This window comes from Canis lupus, chromosome 17, assembly GCF_048164855.1.
Source record: "Canis lupus baileyi chromosome 17, mCanLup2.hap1, whole genome shotgun sequence".
Taxonomy (NCBI): domain Eukaryota; kingdom Metazoa; phylum Chordata; class Mammalia; order Carnivora; family Canidae; genus Canis; species Canis lupus.
The window spans coordinates 51,680,141-51,707,353 of NC_132854.1; the positions used below are offsets into that span (position 1 = coordinate 51,680,141).

Consider the following 27,213-nt stretch of genomic DNA (forward strand, 5'->3'; position numbering starts at 1 on the left):
CCTCAGAGGCAACCCCCGCTGTCCGCATCTCACGTATCTTTCCAGAGAGCATATGTGTACGCAGATTCTTGTTTGCATTTTTTTATACAAATGAAGGCACTTATGCACATTTTCCATCCTTTGCTTTATTTTTTCACATAAAATGTGTTTGGATTTCTACATCAGGAAATCCAAAGCTGCTCCCTTCCTTTAAATAGCTGCCAAGAGCCCTCTGTGAGGATGTACCATCAGTTCTCTGCTGTGCACACCCAAGATGCTTCTGGTCCTTTGTTCTAATGAACACGCTGCGATGAGCATCCTCGCATATATAGGATTTTTCCACCCCTGTGAGTGCGTCTGTGGGATAAATCCACAGAAATGCAATCGTATGTTGCATTTTGGAACTAACTTACTTTCCATAAGGGTCCTAACCAGGTCCCCTACCCACAGCAAAAAAATGGGAGGCCCTGTGTCTCCCCAGCCCAGCAGCTGCCAAGTCCTACAGATTCTTCTGTGGGTGCTTGTTCCGTTCCCGCCTCCTAGGCCGCACTGCCCCATGTTCATCACCCAGCCTCCCTGTCTGGCACCCCATCCTGGAACACTTCCTCCTGCTCAGGAAACCTGGGTTCCCCCCGGGCACCCTCACATGCAGGCTGACTCCCCCACAGAAGCCTCTGCACAAAGCTGGAACTCCGTATGAAGTAATGAAGCCTGGCTCCAGAAGAGGTACTGTGTCCTCCCGGTGCTGACAGATGGCATTTCCAAAAGTGAATAAATACTCTCTGCATTCTGCTCTTTTAAAAAATGTATATATGTTTTAGTTATTTCTTTGGATATAACATCTTTGAAGAGCGTGTGTGCTGCCCTTGATTTGTTTGACTTACACCGCTGGCCACGCACTGCATTCTTATATTGGTCTCCCCAACTCCTTCCCTCCCACCCCTTCTGCTTGGCTTTGCCTTTTGCTACCCCTGTGCCCTCCTCCTAGATCTTGTGGAGTCAGGGGTGGCAAGGGCCACCTCGTTGGCCCTGCTCCATGCTCTAGACCCCGGGCCCCCCCAGCAATGCCAGACCTGCCCTCCACTCTGTCCCCTTCCACCACGGGCTCCCAATGCACAGACAGAGGCAGGAAGTGGGTCCCCAGCCAGGTGTCACAGCAGAGTGCTCTGAGAGAGCCTTGGATGATAGGAAGAGTCCTGGCATTTTCACATTTGGGGGTCCCAGGACTCAGCATCCTCCGTGGACCGGGACCCACTCGGGGTGCTCTGGGGTGGGGGTGAGGGGCAGGAGGCCGGGAGGGCGGGAAGAGGGAGCGTGGGGAATGCAGGACGAGCTCCCGGGCCGCTGGGGGGGGAGGAGGGAGGAGAGGTGAGGTGAGGCGCGGGAAGGGGTGGGCCGGCTGGGCTGGCCCTGCGCGGCGCTGAGAGCCCGGGCCGTCGGGGCCGCAGGACAGAGCCGGGGCGCGCCGAGCCTCCCGCTGCCTCGCTCCTCCCGCCGCGGCCATGACCGAAAACTGCGACAAAGTTCCCATCGCCCTCGTGGGGCCCGACGACGTCGAGTTTTGCAGCCCCCCGGTGAGTCGGGCTGGGGATCCCCGGCCCCGCTGCCCGCTCCGGCCACACAAGGGGCCCGGCCTCGGCGTCTGGGTCCCTGCCGGGGTCGGGATTTGCACCTCGGAAGGTGGGAGGCGGGCGCCCCGACCTGCGCGTGTGGGGGATGGGGTGGGGGCTCGGGACCTGCAGACGGGTGGGGCCCGGACTCAGGAGGGGGCGTCTGGGTCCTGTGCCCCGGGTCAGGATTTGCACCTCGGAAGGTGGGAGGCGGGCGCCCCCACCTGCACGTGTGCAGGGGTGAGGGTGGGGGGCTCGGGACCCGCAGACCCCTCTCCCTTCCCCTTCCCTTCTGCTCCGCCAGAAGAGTGCGCATCACCCAGCCGCGCCCGAGGACTGGGGCCCCGCGGGAGGGAGCGCGGCGAGAGGGGCCGCGCCGCTCCCCATCCCCATCCCCATCCCCCCCCCAGGCCGGTTGCGGGGCGCAGACCTGACGGTCCCCCCTGCCCATGCCCCCGCCCCCGCCCGGCCCGCAGGCCTACGCCACGGTGACCGTGAAGCCCTCCAGCCCCGCGCGGCTGCTCAAGGTGGGAGCCGTGGTCCTCATCTCGGGGGCGGTGCTGCTGCTCTTCGGGGCCATCGGGGCCTTCTACTTCTGGAAGGGGAGCGACAATCACGTGAGTCCAGAGGGCGGGGTGCGGCCCCCAGGCGGGGTGCGCAGGCCGGGGAGGTCCCCCCGGGGCGGGGGGGGGAGCCAGGGCGCTGGTGCCCCGGGGTGGGGGGTCCCCTCGGGGTGGGGGGTCCCCTCTCGCCCCGCAGACTCTCCCCCCGGCCCCGGGGCACCTCCTCCCCCCCCCTCCATCCAGCACCACCGCGCGCCTTTCTGCTCTTGGCAACTTCGTGGGAAAGCAAGTCAGGGTTTGCAGGGAGAGTCCCCCCCACCCCCCGCCTAGAGGAGCGGGAAGAGGCAGCTCGGGCGCTCGAGGGAGGTTCCTCCCTGGGGCTCCCGGCCCCGCGCTTGCGGGGGGAGCTAAAGCTACGATCGATACAGGGGGACCAGGGGGACCGTCGAGGGGCTGCGGGTGAGGCCTCTCCTCTCCGGCCTCATCCCGGGGGAAGAAAGGGGACTGGGTGATGGCTGAGGCCTTTCCCTTCTCTCCGGCCCCAAGGCAAAGAAATAGTCTGACTTCCTTAAAGGTGGCAAATCTCTTTTTAAAAAAAATCAATGCTGGCCTAGTCACGTGTGATTTAATGGTAACTGTTTCACTAACTGCTGTCCTACTTTCCTTGTGTGTGACTATTCGTTGTAAAGCAACCCCAGCTCTCAAGGAGTGTAAAAAGCGCTTCTGACTTGACTGGGTGGATTTCCAGGGCGTTCTCTGAGCACTCTGGATTTGGTTCACCCAGGTAAAGAGGTGGGGCATTTTTATCTTGATGACCATTGCCAGGCCTGGTGTAAGCTGCTTTGGGCTAATGGAAAAGAATTCCATCTCCTGGATACACACAAAGGGCTTTTTCTTAATCACTACCCTCAGAGGATCTGCGACTGCTGTTTGTCACTCCCCCTCTCTCCCACCATGAAATTCAAAGCATGAACGAATTCCAGTACTTAGAGAAAATGGTGCTGAAAGCAATTCAACCATTTTACACATCACATCTTCTGCAGTCACTGCATAATTTGTATTTTTAACTCAAATGCCTACTGTAGATAATCATGCCATTTAGCACTGAGTCTGTTTTAGAGACTATATCAAATTTACCAGCATCGATTTGTAAGATCAGAACTGCACAGTATTTTGTGTATATTTGAAAAGTGCCTTAATGTATTTGTATTTTAAATATAGAAGTTAGGCCAGATGCTCATGTTTGAAAGCAGCAGATCTGAGCAGAAGAACAATTTCAAGATCTACATCTCCATTAATAGCAGGGTTGAGATTGTCATCCTTGGGAAATTGTCTGGTATTCGAATGTAAATGCTTTCTTTTAGATGACAAAACCTCAGGGGTACAGGTCATTTGGAGATAAAAATAGCTTTGCTTTTTTTGGGGGGGGACGGTAGGGATTTTAGACATGATGTATATTAAAATGAATACCATTTGATATTTAATTATTCCACAACTAACGGGCAAGCTTCTAAAAAGAGAGAGACTGAATGATCCTGCTGACAAAGTGGGGTTCCCTCTTTGCACCTTGTACTTTGCCACAAGGGTCTGGTTCAAGAGAGCAGCAGTATTAAATCCTAAGACTCCAGAGGAATATTGAATTGTTTGCCAAGAATCAAAGTTATTTCTATTTCCCGGACAGGCAGGAGAATGAAGAAAATCATGGTTATCTTTTTTTTTTTTTTTTTACTCCCAAAATATTTGGTGCTGCTCTAGATTACTTAAGTCAGAAAAACAAATCACTAAAATACTAAACAGGGTACATGTGGCACCATCTCAGCATTGCACATGCACAGGTGTACTATTTACACTTGTCTTCAGGGATAGCAATCCACGTAAGTCTCTGTCGAACAAAAAGATGTCTCCCACCAAATGGACTCCCCACTCTTTGGGGGTATCCATTCCTCTGTTCTTCTGTATTTGTTTATAGAGGGGAATGGGCTGTCAATCACCTCCTCTCCCTTTCACAAGGGTAAATCCCCTCAGGACAGGCTGGAGGACTAGGGAGCATCAGAGTGCTGATAATTGGGGGGACAAGTGATGGGGCTGAAATATTGAGGCCATGTCCCACCTGCGTGATTGTAAATGGGACAGGTTTCGAACTATGGGGAAGGTCCCACCAATGAGAAGTGGCGGACAGCCCTGCCCTGTGGGATGAGGGGATGAGGTCAGTGCTCGGGGCCTTTATTCTCAGACTGATTTTTCGAAATATAGTCCCAAGCATTATGTCATTAATCTTACAGAACCCAGGCTTCATTAGAAACTCATTAGCAAATATTCCTGGCTGTAAAAGGCACCACACTGAGCAGAATTTTGGCAAATAATAAACTCCGTAGTACTTAGAATATCGCCTTGGGTGCCAACAGCTCCATTGGCCCAGAGCAGGCAATGTGATCACTGCTCCACCTGGCCCGCCTCCTGAGCTCAGGGCCCAGTACCTTGGAAGTCACTTTGGTTTGCTCTCCCACCATTCACACCAGGAGGGAGGGCACAGACCTCTCACCGCTGGGCCTTGCAGTGTGCTCCTTCTGTGGGATGGGCTAAAGTTACATCACAAAGGACCCGATAGCCATGCCCAGTCCAGGAGCTTCTGCTGGTGCAGAAGTGGCAAGGGGGCGGTGGTGGAGGAAAGTAACATTAAGACCACAAGCCGCTCTGCTGGTGTTATAATTTTGTCTCCCTAAGACCTGCAAAGAATTTGGAAACGATTCATTCCTGAAATTTTGCATTGCCTTCCTAGTAAAAGCTTACGTGCAGTGGTTTCTCTCTCACACACACAGCCTCCTATTGCACAAGTGAAGGATGCTTGTGCCAGCAGGAACTCACGCAGATGTGGTCTGCTGTGTTCCCACTGCCGGTCATACCCAGCCCTTGCAAACAGTGGCTGCCCAGAGAGCACGGGGACAGAACAGAGCCCGCTTTCTCAGCCTTACCTGCAGAAGGCACTGGCTCAGCCAAAGAAAACAGGTTTCCCCAACTGGGCTGATCTGATCATGAGGACCACCTGGGATGCAAAGTCAAAACAGACTGGTGGGCCGTGCTCCAGCCTCCAGCTCAATCCGAACCCCTAAAAGGGGTTCTTCTGATCAGGCAAGCCTGGGGGGGGGGGCAAAATACTGCAGGAACCCACATTTGGGAGGGAAGGCAGGGCACTGAGATATGTTGGGCTGAAATAGTGTGCCAGTGTCTTCTGTTCCGCTGAGCAAAGGCTGTTTGCGGCCCGAAAAGGGACTGGCCCGCAAAGCCATTTCTATGTCTCTGCTGGTAAAGCAAAATTGTGCTCCGAGGGTCTGGTGACAATGAGTTTTCCTCAAGCAATGACCCAGTAATGAGATACTTCTTCCCGTGTTTGTCCATGTAGCGGCCTTTCTTCATAATGAGGGAGAAAAATCAGACTTGAATGGAACCTGAGCTATTTGCAGTTCTGACTTATATATATTTTATATATAAGATATGTATATGTTATATAAGCTATAAGAACACACACACACACACACACACACACATACATATATGCTTCTAAGTCAGAAAAAGAAAGAGAAGGGAAGACCCACCTACTACCCTACAATACAGAGAAAGTTCGAGCAGGGCAACAGCACCCTAGGCAGGAGCAGTGTGTGATTTTTTTAGTTAGTGCACTAACAAGATGTCTACAGTAAGAGAGCCCTTTGGACGATCTAATTTAGTGGTAAACTAAAAACCATATAGTTCACAAAGTTCCTCTTAAGATTTTACTCAGAAGGGACACCTGGGTGGCTCAGTGGTTGAGCATCTGCCTTCAGCTCAGGGTGTGATCCCAGGGTCCTGGGATCGGGCTCCCCCCAGGGAGCCTGCTTCTCCCTCTGCCTGGGTCTCTGCCTCTCTCTCTCTCTCTCTCTCTCTCTCTCTCTCTCTGTGTGTGTGTGTGTGTGTGTGTGTGTGTGTCTCGTAAATAAATAAAATCTTTAAAAAGGAAAAGAGTGCTCGCTTCAGTAGCACATATACTAAAAAGAGAGAGATTTTATTCAGAAATCCAACACATAAAACAGATAAACAAGCAGAGCCACTCTGGTCAAACTGTAGGTGGACGGGAAAGAAAGGGTGATGTCACAGTCCCACCTGCCCTGTCACCCTCCCCTCTGGGCCACCTCTGAAACCTCAGAGCTCTAAGAACATAAATGAAAACCATCTCTGAGGGCGAGCTTCTTCATTTTACACCCAAGACAACTCTCAAGACCCGGGGCTAAGTGGTGTGACCACTCGTTTTTCTGATTCTTGGGCCAATGCTCTCCTCGGATGCCAAGTCTCCCTCCCTTCTTCCCCTACATGGCTCATAACAATATGCCCTACACCACCATATGCCTGTCCACACAATCATTAAAATGACTAACTCCCACACTGAAGCAAAACAGATGTGCACATTGACCTTGCTCTCTACAAAGACTGCTCTACATCAGGCATATCCCAGCCCTGTCTGTAGTCCTGACTATATACTCTACCCCAGGCCCAACCTTAACCAGCGGGGTTTTTAAAAACCTCTCAAATCGAGGTGCCACTGCAGACTTGTTAAGTTCACAGCCTGGTTAACCGTTCATCCATCAATGGCTCTCAACTCTGACCGCCAAGTCAGAGTCAGTAGAACTGACCTAGGAAGAGAAAGATCTGTGTCCAAGCCCCATCCCCACAGGTTCTGATTTGGTTCATCCAGGCGGGTCACGCATGCCCTGGATCTAGAGCTTCTACTCACATACTTGTATGCACAGCCAGGATGGCAAATCCCTGAGCTACTTGAATAAGTATCAGAGATCACCAAAGCTTTTGCTTTTAAGGTATTTTTAAAGAACTCATTGTACTAAGTGACTGGTGTATGGATGAAGTCCTCATATACAAATATATTACTATGAACGATGATTTGGTGTGTCTCTAACAAATGTGTCTACTGCAGGTCTAAAGATAAGCCCTGCATCGCTCTCAAAGGAAAGCCTCACTGACTCCTATGTTCCCTTCCAGATTTACAACGTCCATTATACCATGAGTATCAATGGGAAATTACAAGATGGGTCAATGGAAATAGATACTGGGAACAACCTGGAGACCTTTAAAATGGGAAGTGGAGCTGAAGAAGCAATTGAAGTTAATGATTTCCAGAACGTAAGTATATTTCATGCATTTAGAGGGCTTAGCCAGGCAAGCCTGGAAGACTTTCCTAATCCAGGGAGAAGCAACATGTCTCACACACAACCAAGTGGTAACTGTTCTTTATGGCCGTCATGGTGCCTCTAGTTCAACATACATTATGCAGCATATTCTCTCTCTGAGAAAGGACCACGGTTTGTCCTTTCCATTTCCAGAATGGAAAAAAAAAAAAAAAAAAACACCTTGGCACTGAAAAGAACAGGTACTTGGAACTATATAAAGTCTTGGCAGAAGGACTCCAGAGCGCTATTTCTTTCCAAGCAGCTTTCTGTAACACGGTGAATAAAATGCTCAAAACATCCCAAAATGTTCCGAGGTCCGAAATGTGAACTTGCAGAGGGGAGGGGAAATTGTATGATCTAACAAGCTTGTCAACAACAGGTGGGACCTGTTTATGCACTTTTCTCAATTCTTCAGATTTCCCATTGATTCCGGAAAATGAGCTTGAAGAAATTCCCCTATCTTAATCCTAGGTTTCCTGACTGTGGCCAATTACAGATAAAATATTCGAGTCTCCTTTGAAAAGGGTGAACACGTCTGTTTTCAAAAGTTCAATTTACAGGCAACTCTGAGACCTCAAGCTACGCATCTGTGCTTCGGGGTACCTCTGCAAGACAGTGGCACTCCGGGCCCTCTTTCCGGTTGGCCACATACATATCTTATTCTCCTCATGTTCTAAGATGAGGAAAAGGCATCCCTGTTTGTGTTCTCCTGTTAAATCTGTAGATGGAGTAGGTGAGACTTGATAATGAAAAAAGGCACTTGAAAATAATGTCTCTTCTGATAGTTTATTGGCCTACAAACATCTCATCGACCCGCCTTGCTCCGATTGATGGGGAAAAGTGGAGATGCTTTTCATTTGAATGAAAGAGCTCCCCTTGCTGATGCCAAAACGCATTTCACAAGTCCTATTGAATACCAAACGGATGCTAACCTTCCAGAGAGCCTTGGTGATGTTAGGTCTTCCTTGCTGATGACAAGGACGGGCTGTGTTCAGAATGGGCTCTCCCAAGGGCGGGTGGGGTGGGGGCAGGCCCTGCAGCCCTGCATGTGACCAGCTGCACTCCGTTTAATCGGAGCTTTGCAAACGGTTCTGGTCAGTGCACAAAGATCATTTCTCTGGACCTATTAAAGGCTTTTACTGCCAGACCCAGGACAAAGTAAAAGCATTTTTTCTTTGTACCGTTCAATGTAAGACGACAAAACATGACCCCCCGCACCCCCCCCCACACACATATCATTCAATCTAGAACAGAATTGAACACCTATGATGTGTCACGATATCAAGATATGCAAAGGTAGCTACACAGGTGAAGATCCATCTCTCTCAAATGTGCATGAATCAGGAATATACTTTTAAAATACTTTAATCCCAAACCTATATTTCTGTTTTATAATCCTTCGGTTAATAATGGTATTGATTGTGTTTTGTTCTCATAGGCCAACAGGGCCACAAATATTTTACAAACTGATCAATTCTCTTTGATAGCTTCCACATTTCTCTAAGTCAGAATTGGTGAGTAGGACATTTTTTTGATGGATAGAACCTGTTACGAGTTTAAACAAGCCTCGACTTTTGAAAACACATGCATCAGCCATTGTGGTCCCCACGCTATTACTTTCTCCTGTGTTTTACACCATCGGTCAAATTCAAGAGGTGGGTGTCAGGACCTACTGTGTGCAAGGGAGAGTGCTAAGCATGGAGGATGCAAAGATTAACTGACACCTGTTCCCTCCCTCGGGAGGCAGACATTCCACGCAGGGTCAGCCCGGAAGCATGCTGCAACAGAGCTAGGAACAGAGTGCTGTGGAACCCAGAGGGGCAGTTGCTGACAATTTGGAGATTGGAGCAGGTTTTACAGAGGTGGTGACCGTTGAGTCGGGTCCTGAAGAATGATTAGGGTTTCAACTCGCAGAGACATAGAGGCAGGGCTTTCCAGACCCAGAGAAGAAAACTGAATACAAATGCACAGGGCCTGCTGAGTTCTGAGTAGCCCAGTGTGGTGGAAGGTGGAGAAGGGGAGGGAGAGTGGGGCCAGGTTAGGAAAGGCTCTGAATAGTGAACGGCGAACAGTCTCCCCTATTAACCTAGGACCCCATCAAGATTTTAGTAGAGCCAATGGGGGAAAAAAACCCTCCTGAGAGGGAAGAGCATTGAACAAAAGGCTCTAGGCCCTCTACCATAAAAGAAAAGATTATTCAGGCCACTTGGTAAAGAAGAGACAGCAGACCCTATCCAAGGTGGGGGGGGCTACTAGAGTGGGGTTTTACAGTAGGGGAGAGAGATTGAGTTCAACTCTGAATTCGATCAGGAGAAGTGGGGATTTATAGCTAAGGAGCAGGGTTGGGGTATTGGTGCATAGAAAATGGCTAAGAGAGAGAGTAGTGCTTTACTAAACTGAACCAACGGGATTTTTGCTCAAGGCAAGCTTGAGTGGTCAGACATAGAGGATGGGCAGACCAAGGCAGACTCAGCAGGATTCTTGCTGAAACTGGAATAAATTGGCCAAAGTAGAGCCCATGGTTGGGGCCCAGTCAAAAGGAGGATTTAGAGGAGCCTGGCTAGAGGTGGGTCAAGGAAGGTCTTTTGTCGGGACCCCAAGGAATACAAAAAGGGGTTTGTTCAGAGTTACGTTCTAGAAAGCATCAGTGCTATTGGGTTAAGCCAACCCTCTCTGGCCTAATAACTCATTTAAATAACATAAAGCCTGGTTAGAAATTAAGATAGAATAACGTGGTGGGTATGTACAAGTGTTCACTACACAATTCTTTTAACTTTGTGTATATATGCACATTTTAATTTAAAAAGCTAGAGAAAAAAATAGTGTGACCTACCTGGTACATAAGTTAGTGACTTCAAAAATCAATATAACCCTTCCTCCAAAAATGAAAAAAAAAAAAATAGAGGGGCACCTGAGTGGCTCAGTCGGTTAAACATCTGCCTTTGGCTCAGGTCATGATCTTGGGGTCCTGGGATCCAGCCCTACATCGGGCTCCCTGCTCAGTGGGGAGTCTGCTTCTCCCTCTCCCTATCCCTCTGTGTTCTCTCTCTCTCTCTCTCTCTCTCTTTCTCTCTCAAATAAATAATAAAATCTTAAAAAGAGAAAATAAGAATGTCATCGTGCATTGAAGCTATGCCAGAAGTCACTTTACGTTGATACGTAAGCGGGTGTTAGATGCTAGGCAGATACAACCCAGTTTTCCAGCCAGGCCCCAGGGACCAGGACCTCCCCAGGCTCTCCGGAGCCCCGCACCCTTGGGCCCTGCTCACGGAAGGCCAGGAGAGCCCTAGTCTTTGTGACAACCAAACACTCCTTGAAAGATTTCTAAAGTGCCCTCTTGGGGGAAGGACCCCTTGTTGGAAACTTCTGGTCTAAAGCCACAGAAATCCTGGCAGCCCGGGTGGCTCAGTGGTTTAGCGTCGCCTTCAGCCCAGGGCCTGATCCTGGAGACCCAGGATCGAGTCCCACATCAGGCTCCCTGCATGGAGCCTGCTTCTCCCTCTGCCTGTGTCTCTGCCTCTCTCTATCTCATGAATAAATATAAAATCTTAAAAAAAACCCAAAAACATAAAGCCACAGAAATCCATGAGATCCTCTAGACAGAAAAAACGTGTAGCTAAAATGAAATCACCTGATTCCTATTTTAAAACATGCTAGAGCCTTGGACCCTGCGCTCATTATCTCTGGTAGCAGATTTCTTCATTATCACCAGCTCCTAAGGCCTTGTTTGTTTGCAAAAACAGGAGGTTTGCGTGGCTTTCCTGTGCTTTTCCATTCCCTCCACTTAATCTCTTAATATGTCTGGCTGCTTGATATGGATTTGTAGCCAGACAAGGTGGTTAATATGTGTGAATTCCTTCCCACGGGACCCATTCCTGTGGGGGTTTCAGTTCTCTTCGCAGCGTGTAGACTGTCAGAGCTAACTCAATACTAGACTCACATTCGGGGCTGCGAATCTTTCAATAGAATCAGCTCTGTCCTTTGGGGAAACAGTAATGGTTATAGGGTGTTATAGGGTGTTTCCTCCCTTGCAACTCACATTTACAGGATATGAGGGTTCCAAGTGAAGAGAACATACCGCTTGGGGTGGCAGTCATCTCGCCTTGCCGCCCGGCCCCCACTGCCTTCTGGTTTTCAAACCGTGAGGCCTAGATTTACATGCGGAACAAGAGCAGCTGGCCTTCCGGAGAGAGCAGGGAGCAGTGGTTCTCAAACTGTGTTCCCTGGGCCACCAGCGGCAGCAGCACCTAAGAGCTTGTGGGAAATGCAAAGTGGAGCCCCCACTCCAGACCCACCGCGTCAGAAACTCCGGAGGTGGCACCCAACAGCCTTTAAGTTTATCGAGTCCTCCAGGTGATTTTGATGCAAGTGAGAATTTGTGAGCTGCTGCTGGTGCAGAAGAGACTGGGACTCGAAAGCTGCGTGTCTTAGCCCACGCAAGGTGCTGTAACAGATTCCCAGCGACGGGGTGATTATTCTTTAACACCAGAAACCTCTCGCAGGGCTGGAGGCTGGGCAGTCCAAGGTCGAGGCACCTGCAGATGAGCGTCTATTGAGGGCCTGCTTCCGGGTCCTAGTGGGCCCGTCTTCGCACTCTGTCCTCACGAGGCAGAAGGGGCGAGGGAGCTCTCTGTGGTCCCTTCGAGGAGGGCACTAATCCCATTCTCGAGGGCTCTTGCCTTCATGACCCCATCACCTCCCAAAAGCCCTACCTCTAGCTACCATCCCATTGGGGGTGTAGGTTTCAACACAGGAGTTTGGGTGACGTGAACAATACCATTCAGTCTGTGGCAGCCTATTTCAGTCATCTAAACACTGTCACCCTGAATAAGGTCTTTTGTCCCTGCATGGCTGGTCCTCCACCCTGGCTTTGAAGCATGCCCGTGTCTGGGCACTGCCCCCAGGCCAATTAGTTGGGGATCCCCAGGCATCTATGGCTTCAAAATCTCTCTGGCTGGTTTTGGTGCCTAGTGAGTCCTTCCCCCTGGAGAAAGCGAGTATATTGCTACCAACCTCTCTCTGGGTGAGAGGTGATGCCAGGACACCTGTGTCACGCGTGTGCACACGGCCAGCTAGGCCACCAGGCAGAGCCAGAGGAGCTTCAGGAAGAGGGAGCCTTGCCTTCTCCGCACTCCCCCCACCCCCACCCCAGCTGTTGTAGGGCTGCTGGCTCTCAGGCTACAGATGGTCCAACCTGCCCCGAGTGTCCTCGGCTCTTTACTGAAGGGGGCCGAGTCCTGAGCCAGGACCCGGAGGTTTCTGAATGCTTTTCTCTGCCCTCCCACCATGGCTGTGCGGCAGTGATCCTAGAACCAGCCCCGTGTCCCCCTGGCATTTGTCTCAGCTGAGCAGAGGATGCACACGCTGAGGTGTTTGGGTTTCTGTTGGTGCGTGTTGTCATGGCGTACAGTCTGGAGGCCTTTTCATACCGTTTTTGGCCCCTCGCTCATCAGGAAATACACCAGCAGGGGGAAAGGAAACACTCCCGGGACAGAAAGGACTGTCATGCCCGATGCACCTGCCGCAGCACTGGGGCCGAGCCGTCCACCGTGCCTGGAGCCCTGAGGCTGACGGTTCCCTCGAGGCTGGTCCCTGGGCTGACGGAGGAGACACTGTTTGTGTCTCATAGGTGACAAAAACAAAGCATCCAAGTCCTCGGGTAAGGCCTGGGAACAAAGGTCCGCTCCTGGTGTTGTAGGAAGCTTTACAGTTTCCCCTGCTTGGTGACTTAGGTAAAATCTGAATTCATGGAATTAATGAATGGGGCCTGCATCTTTTTTTTTTTTTTTTAAGGATCTTATCTATTCATTCAATGGAGGTGGGGGGACACAAGTGGGGGAGCGGCAGGCAGAGGGAGAGGGAGAAGCAGGCTCCCCGCTGTGCCGGGAGCCCCGATGCCGACTCAATCCCAGGACCCTGGCATTAGGACCTGAGCCGAAGGCAGACGCTTATCTGACCGAGCCACCCAGGCGCCCCTGGGCCCACCCACAGGTTTTGAGAACCTTTGTGGGATGACCCTAAAAGCAAAAGATTCAGGTACCGATGTCAAGAGGCCTATAACTGAGTAGGGACAGAACCTTGCCGAGGAGCAGGCACACGGGGACAGAAGGCTAAGTGTCCGATGAGGGAATGACACTAAGGGGGATGCTGGGTGGGGGCTTCCAGAGGGAGGAGGAGGCCGCTTGGCCCAGGAGGGTCAGGGAAGGCTGCGCGGACAAGACAGCATCGCTCCCGGGCCTGCCGGCAGGGGGTCCCCAGCCACCACCCTCTGGCCCTCCTGCCCCGGGCACTGCTTTGGCTTCTCGCTAGCGCTTGGCGGGCCCTGACCTCGCCTCCGAGTTCTCTTTCTGGGAAATGCAGCTCCGCGGTCCGCTCCCCACGGGCAGCCGCCCGTCCGTGCGGCTCTTCCCAGGCCGGCCCGTGCCCGCGGGCGCTGAACCAACGGCCAGGCGGACAGACGGGCGGATACACTTTTCTCTCCCAGGGCATCACCGGGATCCGTTTTGCCGGAGGAGCAAAGTGCTACATCAAGGCGCAGGTGAAGGCGCGCGTTCCTGAGGTGGGCACGGCGACCAAGCAGAGCATCTCCTCCGAACTGGTGGGTACCTCGGGCCTGCGGGCAGCGACCCGGCTGGGGGACAGCACCTGACTGGGGGACAGCACCTGGCTGGGGGGACAGCGCCTGGCTGGGGGACAGCACCCGGCTGGGGGGACAGCGCCCGGCTTGGGGGACAGCGCCTGGCTGGGGGGACAGCGCCCGGCTTGGGGGACAGCACCCAGTTGGGGGACAGCACCCGACTGGGGGACAGCGACCGGCTAGGGGGACAGCACCCGGTTGGGGGACAGCACCCGACTGGGGGACAGCAACCAGCTGGGGGGACAGCGCCTGGCTCCGGGGACAGCACCCGGCTCCAGGACAGCGCCCAACTGGGGGACTGCGCCCAGCTGGGGGACAGCACCCGGCTGGGGGACAGATCCCGGCTGGGGGACAGTGCCCGGCTCGGGGACAGCAGACTGGGGGACAGCACCCAGCTGGGGGACAGCACCTGGCTCGGGGGACAGCACCCGGCTCCGGGACAGCGCCCGGCGGGGTGATAGAGCCCAGCTGGGGGACAGAGCCCGGCTGGGGGACAGCACCCGGCTGGGGGACAGCGCCCACCCCTTGGCCCTCGCCGGCTCCAGTGCCCACATGGGTCCGCGGCCGGAACCTGGGTTCCCTTCCTTTTCTGCCAAAGGAATGGAAACTGTTTGGGTCCTACTGGTCGGTCCACAGAGATCTGCACGCGGGATGCCTTACAGTGTCGGGCAACCTGTAGAAGTGCACAGAGGGGCTCGGTCTTCACATGGCTCTTGCTCCCCTAACATTGAAGGAGCTGGTTAGTGATGAGAACACTGTAAAGGACATCTCGTGACAAAATCTTCATTAAAAGCCCCCCCATCCCCCCGCCAGGAGCTTTCTTGCCTCAGTTCCACTCAGTACGGGAGGAATTCTCCTGAAAATCACCCAACCGCTGATCACCCCCCACCCCCGCCCCTTGTAGAAAAGTAGTGACGGGGCGTTCCCCTCCTGGGCAATAGCACAAGCCCCTGTGCCCCACTCTGGGCCCTACGCTTTCTTCCCCTTGGCTCCAGCTCAGCTCAGGGCAGCTGCTTTACATGTATTCATTCCTGTTCTACGTGTCAAGACTTGCGAGTTTGGTTTGTTGTTGTTTTTTTTTTAAAAGCCTACTTCTTCCATTTATTAGTCACAACTTACCTTTGAGCTTGATTTTTATAAAAATTCACTTTAAGAATTGCACAGAGTTCTCGAGACACATCTAATAGCTTACACTCACGTGATGCTCTAGGCCTTACGAAGTGGTCACATGCATTGTCGTCTTCCCTTTGAGCTGTGGCAGGGGCAGCAGGAGGAAGATAGACTTTGCAGTTAGGAAAACGCGGGGTTCATGGGACGCCTGGGTGCTCAGCGGTTGAGCACCTGCCTTTGGCTCAGGGCGTGATCCTGGGGTCCCAGGATCGAGTCCCGTGTCGGGCTCCCTGCATGGAGCCTGCTTCTCCCTCTGCCTATGTCTCTGCCTCTCTCTCTCCCTCTATCTTTCATGAATAAATAAATAAAAATCTTAAAAAAAAAAAAAAAAGGAAAACGTGGGGTTCAAATCCCAGCTCTGCCACTTGCTATGGACGTGGTTTCGATTCTTCCAACCTGAGTTTTGTCACCTGCACACTGGGGGTCTGCATCCTGTCCCCGAGGCCCTGGGACCTACTAGATAATGACTACCTGGCTGCTGCTATAAACGACTAATTCCATTATGATCAGCTTAGGGCCCTTCCTGTATCCCCGAGAGGGAGGTAAAGCAGGCCTCAGCTCCCTTAAGGACGGAGGAAAGGAGGAAAAATAAGGGGAAGCAAAGGTGCTGGCCTGGAAACTGCCTAATTGTTTGCTGTCATAGGAGCAGCAGCAGCCGCAGGTGTCTCAAAACAAAGCAAAACAAAAGCTAAAAGATTAACCTGTGAGTGTTTGAAGCTGGCTGCCCTGTCCCCAGCTTTCTTCTCTGCTCCCAGGTCTCCCCAAATGTTCCTCCGGGGGACATGGTTTCCAGACCTTCCTTGCTCCACCATGTGACAGTCTGTTCTCCTGAGCTGTGCCACTCGGGCTCCCAGTGTGACCCCACCCGTAGGGACCCTCAAGATGAGCCCAAGACCTTCGTTCTGAGCCTTGAGCTTCTCTTACTGCGTTTCCATTTTGTTCCTGTCCTAGCGCTCAATTTCTGCAAAGCAGAATCCTTTAGGTTTTCCTCTGTTAAATGCACGAAGAAACCAGCTCTCCCCTCCTGCCTTCCAGGAGGGCCAGCTCTCCACCCGGAGCTGACCGAGACCTCATCATAAGTTTGTAGAACATTTCCAGGGTTTTTAGAAAACAAGTTTTTTTTTCTTCTTCTGCTGCTGCTGCTCCTTCTGCTTTTCAAAACCAATACTTGGTCATTATAGGAAATTTGGAAACTACATAAAAAAGAACAGAGAAGAAAATCCCCCACAATCGCTTAACCCACAGATGTTAATGTTAACGTTAATGTCTTGGTGAATTATTTTCATGTGCGGGTGTGTGCGATATTCTTTTCAAAATTTCAAAATATTCTTATCTTCACTTTAGTTCTTCTCAAGTGTAGACTGTAATGGATATATTATATGTCATCAGACGGTTACAATTTTAAAAGTCTTTTGTTCTCGAATGCTTCAGCCGTCTTCAGTTTTTCACTATTTCAAATAACGATTCAACATAATTATTGGAATATAGAAATAACTCACCGTGATGAACAGCTTAGCATTTTGGAGCTTTGTCTGCGTCTGGTTCTTTTCTTAGACCATAGAGGCGAATTATTTGCCCTGTTTTCGTTAGTTGGGTTGTGCTTGGTGGATCCTCTGGTGGACAAAGCCAGATTCAGGCAATGTGTCTGCATAAATCGAGAATGTGCAGAAAACTACACTCTGAGTGACTTAACCCAGCAGGCTTTGTTTTTCTCCATAGTAGGCCATGTGGAGGGAGGGGGCTGCAGCGCTGATTTTTTTTTTATTTTTTTTTATTATTTTTTATTTTTGATTCTTCCTTCCAGCTCCAAACATCACCCGTAAGTAAGGGAGTCAGGAGGAGGTTGAGCAGTGCCTTCCAACTGTGACTTCCCTTTAATTGGGAGAAGTTGAAGTCCTCCCAGCCACCTGACCTGGTTCAGGGCTCACCGCATAGTCTAGAACTGGTCGCACGGGCACCCCTGGCTGCTGGAGAGTCTGAGAGCTCGGGTCCTGGGGGCAGGGACACTGCAGCCTCACACAGGAGCAGGACCTCGTGGCAGGGGCAGGGGAGGCGAATTGGGGCGGGGCGGGTGGGGATCTCACGTTCCTAGTTTGTAGGATGCGATGTTTGCATTCTCCACTCTTCCCCCTGATGACTGCCCACTTCAGATTTTTTTTTTTTAAAGATTTTATTTATTCATGAGAGACACAGATAGAGAGAGAGGCAGAGACACAGGCAGAGGGAGAAGCAGGCTCCATGCAGGGAGCCCGATGTGGGACTCAATCCGGGGACTCCAGGATCACGCTCTGGGCAGAAGGCAGGGGCCAAACCGCTGAGCCACCCAGGGATCCCCCCCACTTCAGATTATGATGGAGTAGATTGATGCACCACTTGTTCTTATCAATTTTTCATCAGTTTTGTGTAACTTTAAAAAGCTGCTGTACCCAAAGAGCATTCATTTCCTGGATGGAGCCATTTAATTTAAGGTAAATAACTGGATTACCTGAGTGGTAGCTTCCTCCAATACCTTGGAGTTGTTTTAATGCAGCCATAAACCTGGGGGAGAAAGTATAACTGAAGGGCTGCTTTTAGCTAAAAACATGGAGAAAACATTTTAATTTCTCCAACCTATTGCAAACTAATAAATATATGAAAGGAACAACCTGGCAAAATAAATTTGTCTCCTGGGCCATCAGACAGTTCTCAGCATCTTGCTGTAGAAGAAAATCCGGGGTTTAGCTTTGAAATCTCAGTGGTGTGCTTGATGCGAGGAACATCTGAAATGTGTTTTGTTATAGCTGGGAAATGTAGAAATGGTTTATGTTAAATAATACTTTGAACTGAAGACATTAAAGAACCAATCACTTGCTTTTTTCCATTGTTGTTTGGAAGCTGCAGAACAAAACCCCAAAGGATTTTTCACTTCAAATGAAGGGCTCCTCTCTCCTTTATAGGATTTCAGAGTCCATTCAATTGCTTTTCCTCAAAAAAATCTTTGATCAAAAACATCAGATTAACCTAAGTCTGAAAGTTGGTTATCAAGTAATTTTCACTTCCACTCAGGACATTCAGTATTCACACGTTTCAGTTATCCAAAGGCAGGGCGACAAAAGGGGCCAAGACAATATTGTGAAGAGAGCTACAAAGACACACACCCTGCCACACACTACCCCCCCCCAACACTACACACCACTACATGCCCCACAACCCCACACATGCCCCCCTACACACCCCACACACACACCCTACATACCCCACACACATACCCCACGCACCCCAAATCCCCACATGCACCACACTACACACACCCATATACACACTCAACCTCACATACCCCCTACACATACACCCCCACACCCACCCCACACCCTACATACCCTCCCCACACCACACCACATCCCACAACCTCACATACCCCCTACACATACACCCCCACACCCAACCCACACGCTACATACCTTCCCCATGCCACACCACATACACATCCCACAACCTCACATACCCCCCTACACCTACACACCCCTCCACGCACCCCACACCCTACATACCCTCCCCACACCACACACACATCCCACTACCTTACATACTCCTCTACACATACACACCCCCACGCCCACCTCCCACACCCCCACACCCACCCTGCACACCACACACTACACACACCACACACACACATCCCACAACCCCACATCCCCCACATACACACCCCCACCCCGCACATTCCCCCCAACACCCACACACAATTCTCATTAAGTTATTAGGCGGAATCATCTTGTACCAGCACTTTGAATACGCAGCATATGTCACTGTCTCCTTTGCTCAGTGCATTTCATTTTTACTTATTTGCAGGAAGGCAAGATCATGCCAGTTAAATACGAAGAAAATTCTCTCATCTGGGTGGCTGTAGACCAGCCTGTGAAGGACAACAGCTTCTTGAGTTCTAGGATCTTAGAACTCTGTGGCGACCTTCCTATTTTCTGGCTGAAGCCAACGTATCCAAGAGGTGACATTTTAAATTCTCTTACTGCTGCTGGGGAGGCTCCCCGTTTGCGTGAGCTTCTGGGAGCCCCTCCACAGTGGGAGCCCATCAGGGTGGGCACCCCTGCATCCTGCCTTCCCTGCCGTTTTTATTTAGGACACTTCCCCTTCTTTCTGCTTTCATCCATTTGCACTTTCCAATTTTACATTTTTTTTTTCATTCCTACGGCACAGAATCGAGGGACTAAGACGGTGTCGTACTGCTGGATCTTTGTGATGCTCACACCTAGAATTATGGGACAGCCAAAAGCCGCTGTGGTCATAGGTTGAGATTCTTCAAGTTTGAGGCTCGAGCATCAGCTTCCAAGCCCCGTGAAAAGAAATGAAGGGCCCCTGGGGTTCAGGGCTAGGTTGGAGCACACCTGGGAGCTGGCTGTGGACCCAAGGGCCAACCCCTTTCCCAGAGTTACTCTGTCCCCAGGGGTCCTTTCACTCCTCACCACGGTCACCCCACCCCCCAGTGGCCTACTCTGTGGCTCTGGCTCAAGTGTGGAAGGAAGGCCTTTCTCCCAGCACGGCTCAGCTAGAAATGTATGTTTTCTGGAAGATTTTATTGGACAGTGAGTGAGGAGCATGGAAATAAAATACCAGCATTAAAACCCCCAGGCTTGGGAGGGGGCAACGGGCAGTGATTACAGAAAGGGTGCAGTTAGTTTTGCAAGATGAAAGAAGCTGTGGAGCTAGACACTTGCACAGCCATGTGAATGCACGCAATGCCACTCAACTGTACAGTCAAAAATGGTGACGGTGCTAAATTTTATGTATATTTTAGCACAATTAAAAACAAAACAAAAACAAAAATAACTCAGCGGGCTTAGAAAGTCCAGGCTTCTGTTTCTGTCACTACTAATTCATTCCAGCGGGTCACAAGTCTCATTATGTCCCAGAGCCTGGATGAGGTGGTTACTTTCTGACTCAGGCAAAGCAAGTGAGATCCAACTTATAGGCCACCGGCAGTGGCTTTCTGGAAGAGCTGAGAAGGATCCTGAGGCCACAAGCCGGCCTAGGAAGGAGGAGTAGCATGAGCAGTGTCTGTCTCCACTTTTGGGGCCTGGGGGGCGGGGGTGCTGCCGAAAGGACTGTCCCTCTTGCCATCCATGCTCTTGCTCCAGTGGGTGCTGGCAACTCAGTTCTGTGGCCTTCTGTCAAGTGCTGGCTTTTGATCCCTCACCTGCCTCCACGTGGAATGGGGCCTTCTTGCTTTCCAGCCCCCAGGAACTACTTCTCCAATACCTGTCACCTTGTGCAGTCAAGGACAAAAAGCCTCTGACTCTGCCACCATGTAGAGCGCTCTCTCCTCGCCTTCTGTTTGAGGACAAGCCTCTTACCCAGAGAGTTCATTTATTCGGCAGACGTTCTTGAAGGCTTATTATGCACCACTTACCTGTTCTAGGTAGTCGGGGTGCATTGGTGCAGAACAGAGGAGAGAACCCCTGCCCTCGGGGAGTTTACACTGGAGCAAGGGGGAGGCAGTTAATAAACACTAAATTAAGATGAGAAAATCGTATGGTAGGATAGCAGACGCTACGGACAACAGAGCAGGGCCAAGAGGGCGGGGTGGGGAGGGAAGCCGGTGCTCGTCTGACAGTGAGTGCCTCCACCCTTTGGGAAAGGGTGTGCTCCCTACATCCGGGGTGCAGCTTGGCCCCTCAGCGCCCACAGCGTGACCGCATCTTAACTATTCAGTCATCACAACACCCACCCCAGGATGACCCGTGACATCCGGCACCAGAGAAGTGGAAACCACCCAGATGCCCCCGGGGCCAAAGAGGGTTCAGTAACCATGGGGCTGGGCGCAGAGTGGAAGAGGACACACCTTAAACATGAGGCGTTTTTGCTCAGTCTCTCGTAAATGCAGTTGCATTTGATAAAGATCAAGAAAATAAACCCCCCTTTGAGGATGCTCGGTCCCCCCCACCCCGTTCTCCTAGAAGCCCCCCAACTCCAGGCTCCAGCAGCCTCTGGCTCGGGTCCTTGGGCTGGCAGGTCCTGCACGTTCCGTGTGTGTCGGGCGCAGGGCGAGAGCAGGGCCGGGCTGGTGGCCACGGAGCTGTGCGTGCCACCCGCCGGCCACTGTGCCAGAGCCCCGCGGCCGGCCCCAGCCACTCCTTAGCACCCGTCCACGCGTCGGCCGTGAACTAACCCCGTTTTGTAGATGAAGAAACCAAGGCTCACCGGGATTGAAGAACTTGCCAGAGGTCACTCGGTTAGTTAAAAGAAGGGGTGCTGAGATTTGAATCCAGGGCTCTGATGCCTCTCCAGCCAACAGCTCAGAAACCTAAAAAATGATCCGTGGAAGCTCTCCGTGGCCGTAGAGCACATCCAGGGCCTCAGAAATAGCCTGGGATGACGCAGTCCTCGCCACCCAACACGAGCGATCAGAGGCCAAATGCTGTGCCAAAACCCTCAGACACAACACTGGGCTCCATCACTCCTCTGCCAATTGGATACATCATCCCCATTTGACAGATGAAGAAAATGAGCCTGAGACACTGAAGCCCACGCACCGTGTGGCCCTTCCCATGTTCGTCATTCGGCAGCCACGGGTGGCGGCGGTGTGATGAACCAGAGCACTGGCCGGGAGCCAGACAGGGCCTGCTCGGCTCCTGACTCTGCCACCCAACCTGTGATCTTGGCCAAGTCTCTTGGCCCTACTGAGCCGTGATGCCCTCATGCATACAAGCATCTGCTTGCTCTATTCCACCATACGATTTTTAATCCCCTGAAAATTATAAGGCTTTAGACATCTATGGTCAATCCATACGGAATGCACAGGGCTGAGGCCTCACTGGCTCAGCTGGCGGAGCACGTGACTTGATCTCAGGGTTGTGAGTTCAAGCCCCCTGTTGGGTGTGGAGCTTACTGAAAAAACAAGAGATGTTCAGGCCGGCAAGTAACCATACCTGACCGTCAGGGGTTTCAATAAATACAGGCTGGTTTTTATTCATATGGTCACACATCTGGAGGTAGGTTTCTGGCATTGTCAACTACTCAGCCGTATCAGCAAGGCTCTTTCTCGTTGTCCGTTTTGCTACCTACAGCATGCTAGTTTATCATCTTTGTGCCTATCCCTTCTGGTCACAAATTGGCTCTCGTAACCGAGATTTATCTATGTTCAAGAAAAGAAGACAAGACAGAAAAAAAGCTGTATTGGTCTTCTCTCCCCAAGAAAGCAAAAGCTTTCTCAGAAACTGCACCAATATATTCTGCTTACATCGCACTGGCCAGAAATATTCCATCTGGTCTCTCTTAATTGCAAGGGAGGCTAGGCAAGCAAGTGGTATTTTACTTTCTCAGCCCCTACAGTAGAGGCTGGTAGAGAAACAGAGGATTGAGAATGGGTTTTTGTCAGCTATCTCACAGTATCTGTCTGTTAGGACTTATAAAACCAAATAAGTTTTATATTTATATGGTTTTCTGTATGTTTATCTACTAACCCAAGACTTTCACTGAAACATGCTTTATTATTTAAAAAAAATCATCAATACAAATTTCAGTATTTGGGTAAGAATGTGTTTTGACACCCTTTTATGCTCTTACCCTGATAAACACAGTACTTCCTTAATTATCCAAACAAATGAATGTACAGCAATTGTTTTTTTTTTTTTTCAGAAATCCAGAGAGAAAGAAGAGAATTGGCAAGAAAAATCGTTACAACTACTACAAGACGACCACGCAGTGGACCACGGGGCAACCCAGGCCCTGGAGGACCAAATAATGAAACCAGACCCAGTGTTCAAGAGGATTCAGAACCCTTCAATCCAGACAACCCTTACCACGTACGTACCAATGTTGTCACGACTGCTGATGAATCCCTTGAACCTAACATTGAAGTGGTGGTTATTTCTACTTGAAGTTTCAAATGAGCACTTAGTATTCAACTTAGATTTTTACTCAGTTACTTTAAAAGTACATCTTGATTTGTCACAAAGTTTATAAAATGAGGGTGACACTTAAGCATGGTCTCTGTAGTGTGAAATCCGTATTGGCTGTAACCCTTACACAAAGTTGTTTTCTGTGCTCTCCTTTTTTTGAGGCACGGGCAAATCCATAAAGACAAATCCACATGAGGAATTGGATTATTCAAAAAAAATGTTTCCAAGAACATGTCCAGGGGACAGCACACAGAATTGAAAGTATTCTCTTTACTCCCTCTATAACCACTTCATTCATTCATTCAACAGACATTTGTTGAGGACCTGCTCTCTTCCACGCCCTGTGCATCGAACACAGGCAGGAGTTAACTTCTGCCCTCAGGGGCTCTCAGTCCAGGTGGGAGACAGACTTACACAGATAAAACACTTTGGACTGAAACACTGGGAACTGGGTGTTTATAAGGATGGCACTAACGTTCTAAAAACGTCTCAAATCTTCAACAAAATATTATTTACTATTACTAGAAGTGCAGGGAACAAAAGAATAAATTTTTGCAACTAGTGTTTTAAATGAAAAAATAATACATGCATATATATATATATATATATTTAAATCTAGAAGGGTGTACAATGAGGTGTGTTTCTCTTTCACCTCAGACACCTTCCCCAGAGCAACGTATTAACAGTAGATATTTGCCCAGTTTTCTTTGCACAAGAAAGTGTACCACATGAACATACACGTTTTTAACACGAGAGCATACACCAGTTCTGTATCTTGCTTTCTTTCCAGTTACAACCTCTTGGAGATTGTTCTGGATCTCCTACATAGATCACCTCATTCACTTTAATGGCCACATCATATTCCATTGTGGGGGTAGATGTGCAGAAATTTAACTAGTTCCACTTTGATGGACATGTAGATTATTGCCCTTTTGTTCTTTTAGTAAGATACTGTTAATAGTATATAACCTCATACATGCCCCAGAGGGAAGGAGTAAATGAGGTAATGCCGGCAAAGCTCTTAGCACAGTGCTTGGCACACAGTAGGCATTACCTTATTCAGAGTTATTAGTCTTATACTTTTTGTACACATGTGGGAATATATTTTTAGCATAAATACAGATGTATGGGTCTACTGGGTCAAAGGAGATGGGAATTTTACATTATTTAATGGAGGATGCCAAATGGTCTCCTCCCAAGGAATTACACCAACTCATTATCAAACTTTACAAAAATCTCTACCAGTTTCCTGGTCGTAAAAGTGTATCTTCTCATCGTTTCATCTTGCTGGTCTTTAATTATGTGTAAGCTTGAGCATCTTTTCATAGACAGGCAATTCATTTGCATATTTTTCCTATGTAGCCCATTCAGTCCTATACTGTTTCACATGTTGCAAATTTGTCTTCTAGTTTATGATTTTAGACTAACATATTTTAGAAAGATTTAGAGATGTATTTTTTTAAATGACCAGAGGCTTACTGGAAAATTCAGGGCACCACAGTACTTCTTCATTCCCTAAAGCTCAAATAATAAATAAAATCTGAATAGGCAAACAGAAAAATTTAATATAGTTTATTCCCCCGGTAACTGGGTTAACTAAATCTGGTTCAAGGGAGAGGGCAAAAGCCCTTCACAGAAGGGCAGGATGTGACTTTATCTGCCTAGCTTCCAGACTTGAGTGACCCGTTTTCCTTGAAAAACTCCAGTTTTATTAGGTTTTCCTTTATTTCATGCTCAGCTTTAAGAAAAAACATCTCCCATGATCTCAGTCCTTTCACACGTTCCTTTAAGGAACTATCCTAGGGCAACAACCTGAGATTTCCTCCCAACTTTCAGATCTTAACCAACCTTTTTTGAACCCTCAAATGAGGAAATGCCTAAACCGACAGGCTTTTGACTCTTTCTGCCCCAGACAAGTCAGCTACAATTTAAAAAGTGGTTTTCTTTTTGCTGTCCCAGATGAACCAAGTTCAAGAGATAAGGGAACACAAACAGAAAGAGTCTGAAGAATAAAAAAAAAGAATGGTTTAGGAGAGTAAGGCAAATATTCTGACGATAAAATTTGAACATAAACTATCAGATGGTGTTAAGGAATTGTTAATTTTGTTAGGTATGGTAATGGCATCATAGTTGTGTAGGCAAAACATTGTTTTAGAGGTGCACTCTAACGTATTTATGGTTGAAATGTCACAATACCTCCAGTTCTCTTTAAAGTCGCCTCAAAATTTAAAATTTTTCCAGAAAGGAAAAAGTCAAGCAAATCTGACAAAAGGTTAGCAACTGTCAAAACTAGATGACGTTCAGTACACAATTGTCTCCCCTTTCCAGTATTTTTGATATCCCCCCCAAAAAAAACACAAAACCCTGCCCTCCCCCCAAAAAAGTTAAGGTTTTGTATTCCACAAAAGATGATAGGGTTGTGAGGTTCACTTTGCTCAAGCCTAACCTATGTTTGGTGTTTCACCTCCCCAGGCTCAACTTCCCCAAGGAAAGAGACTGAAGTGAATAAAGAATACACATCAAGGGCTTCTTGGCAGCGTAATTCAGTAGCATATTAGAATACAGAATCTATACCCCCCCTAGAAATCTATGAAAAGGAAAACCAGATACATACATTTAGCAGAGGGCAAGTTCCTTCCAGTATTGGGGTATCTCCAGCAGTGAAAATGGGGGTTGTGTAGGTGATTTTTACTACATCTATGACTATGTAATTATAATAATGGCACATAGAAAGTACAAAGCAAAATTTAAGGTCTTGAATTTTGAGACATTATATGGTACCTTCTCCTGAGCGTTACAGACCCCTCAAGATTGAAACGGAGGCAGATAATCTAAATGATGTTTTCAGCCAGTGCAACTGTTGTAACAATCTGTTTGCTTAGATCAATGAGTTTCAAAGGGTGCACCAAGAGCCCGGGAGGCCGTTAGTATAAAATGGCACCAGTGTTCCACAGACTTAAGTTAGCAGTGGCAAAAATGCTACTTTTGAATCAGGTTTCCTCTTGTTTGCCTATTTAAAACAAGTTGAGTCAGTACTGAGTGGGAACCATGGCTCATTAAAGGCATGGAGAAACCACGGAACATTAAAAAAAAAACAAAAAAAAACAAAAAACAAAAGACCTTCCTGCCCATGACAGGTGGAAGGTTCCTTGATGTTTTAGAAGGAATTCTGAATTACTAGGTTCTACGATTGAAAACCTCTTAGAGAAAAATATGCTGATTTCCTGTGCCAGTGAAATATTCAGGTTCTTATTTTAAAATAATGTGCATGCTACAGAATTCTCATTATGAAGAAAACACAAATAATTACCTTTTATTTCACAGCAGCAGGAAGGGGAAAGCATGACATTTGACCCTAGACTGGATCACGAAGGAATCTGCTGTATAGAATGCAGACGGAGCTACACTCATTGCCAGAAGATCTGTGAACCCCTGGGGGGCTACTATCCATGGCCTTATAATTATCAAGGTTGCCGATCAGCCTGCAGAGTTGTCATGCCTTGTAGCTGGTGGGTGGCCCGCATCTTGGGTATGGTGTGAAAGCTCAGTTCGTATACCCGGTGCTTGTATCATAAAAACTCAAGAGACAACCAGAGTATGAGGCATCTTGATGCTGAAGGGACCACAAAGTATTTTATACTCAATTTCAGCGATGCTATTCAAGATACTTTTAACAGCTCTCAATTGCTTTACAGAACTTCATCCAGAATGTGCAAATGTACTGAAAGGGTAGTTTAAGTCTAAAATGCCCTAACAATCCCTTTATTACTGGCTATTTTTAATTTGCTTTGCTTTGCCAATAAGGCCTACTTACAAGACTAACTTTCCAAGCTACTTTGAAATAAACATGAAAAAATCACAATGTCAGAGATCTCAATTGTACACTTGAGTTCTTTTTAATCAAGTCACTGAAGTAATTAAGGTGTTTCTGGTTATTTGTACAGAATTCTTCCATTGTTCTTAACCTTCATTGTTCTTCTCAGTCTTGCAAATGTGTCCCCAGGTTCCCAGATAAAAACACAAAAAAGTACAATGGGACATATGATGGGATTTACCTGAGAGCAAGCATTATAAACTTCAAGGTGGTAGCTCACAGGAAATTTATTATAGTCTGTGCTGGCATGTGACTAATAGGTGGCTGCC

General features: G+C 49.1%; 1 protein-coding gene across 2 annotated transcripts; it reads left to right on the forward strand.

The window, feature by feature from the left end:
* The first annotated feature begins 1,378 nt into the window (after window positions 1-1,378).
* CNMD (chondromodulin) lies at window positions 1,379-26,937 on the forward strand. Of its 2 annotated transcripts, none has more exons than XM_072782918.1 (7): window positions 1,379-1,553; window positions 2,066-2,206; window positions 7,181-7,321; window positions 13,853-13,966; window positions 19,007-19,160; window positions 22,808-22,974; window positions 26,398-26,937. In XM_072782918.1, exons 1-7 carry the CDS (start codon window positions 1,482-1,484, stop codon window positions 26,608-26,610), a joined length of 1,002 nt encoding a protein of 333 aa, XP_072639019.1. In that variant the 5' UTR covers window positions 1,379-1,481; the 3' UTR covers window positions 26,611-26,937. The 2 variants fall into 2 exon arrangements, with proteins under 2 accessions (XP_072639019.1, XP_072639018.1); XM_072782917.1 differs by having other exon boundaries at window positions 1,381-1,553; window positions 26,395-26,937.
* The last annotated feature ends 276 nt before the right edge of the window (window positions 26,938-27,213 follow it).

Bases quoted from the DNA above. Each gene is read 5' to 3' on its own strand.
- CNMD (XM_072782917.1), top strand. From the start codon at position 1,482: ATGACCGAAAACTGCGACAAAGTTCCCATCGCCCTCGTGGGGCCCGAC. The intron at 1,554-2,065 runs GTGAGTCGGGCT...CCCGGCCCGCAG, and splicing joins TCGAGTTTTGCAGCCCCCCG to GCCTACGCCACGGTGACCGT. The intron at 22,975-26,394 runs GTACGTACCAAT...TTTATTTCACAG, and splicing joins ATCCAGACAACCCTTACCAC to CAGCAGGAAGGGGAAAGCAT.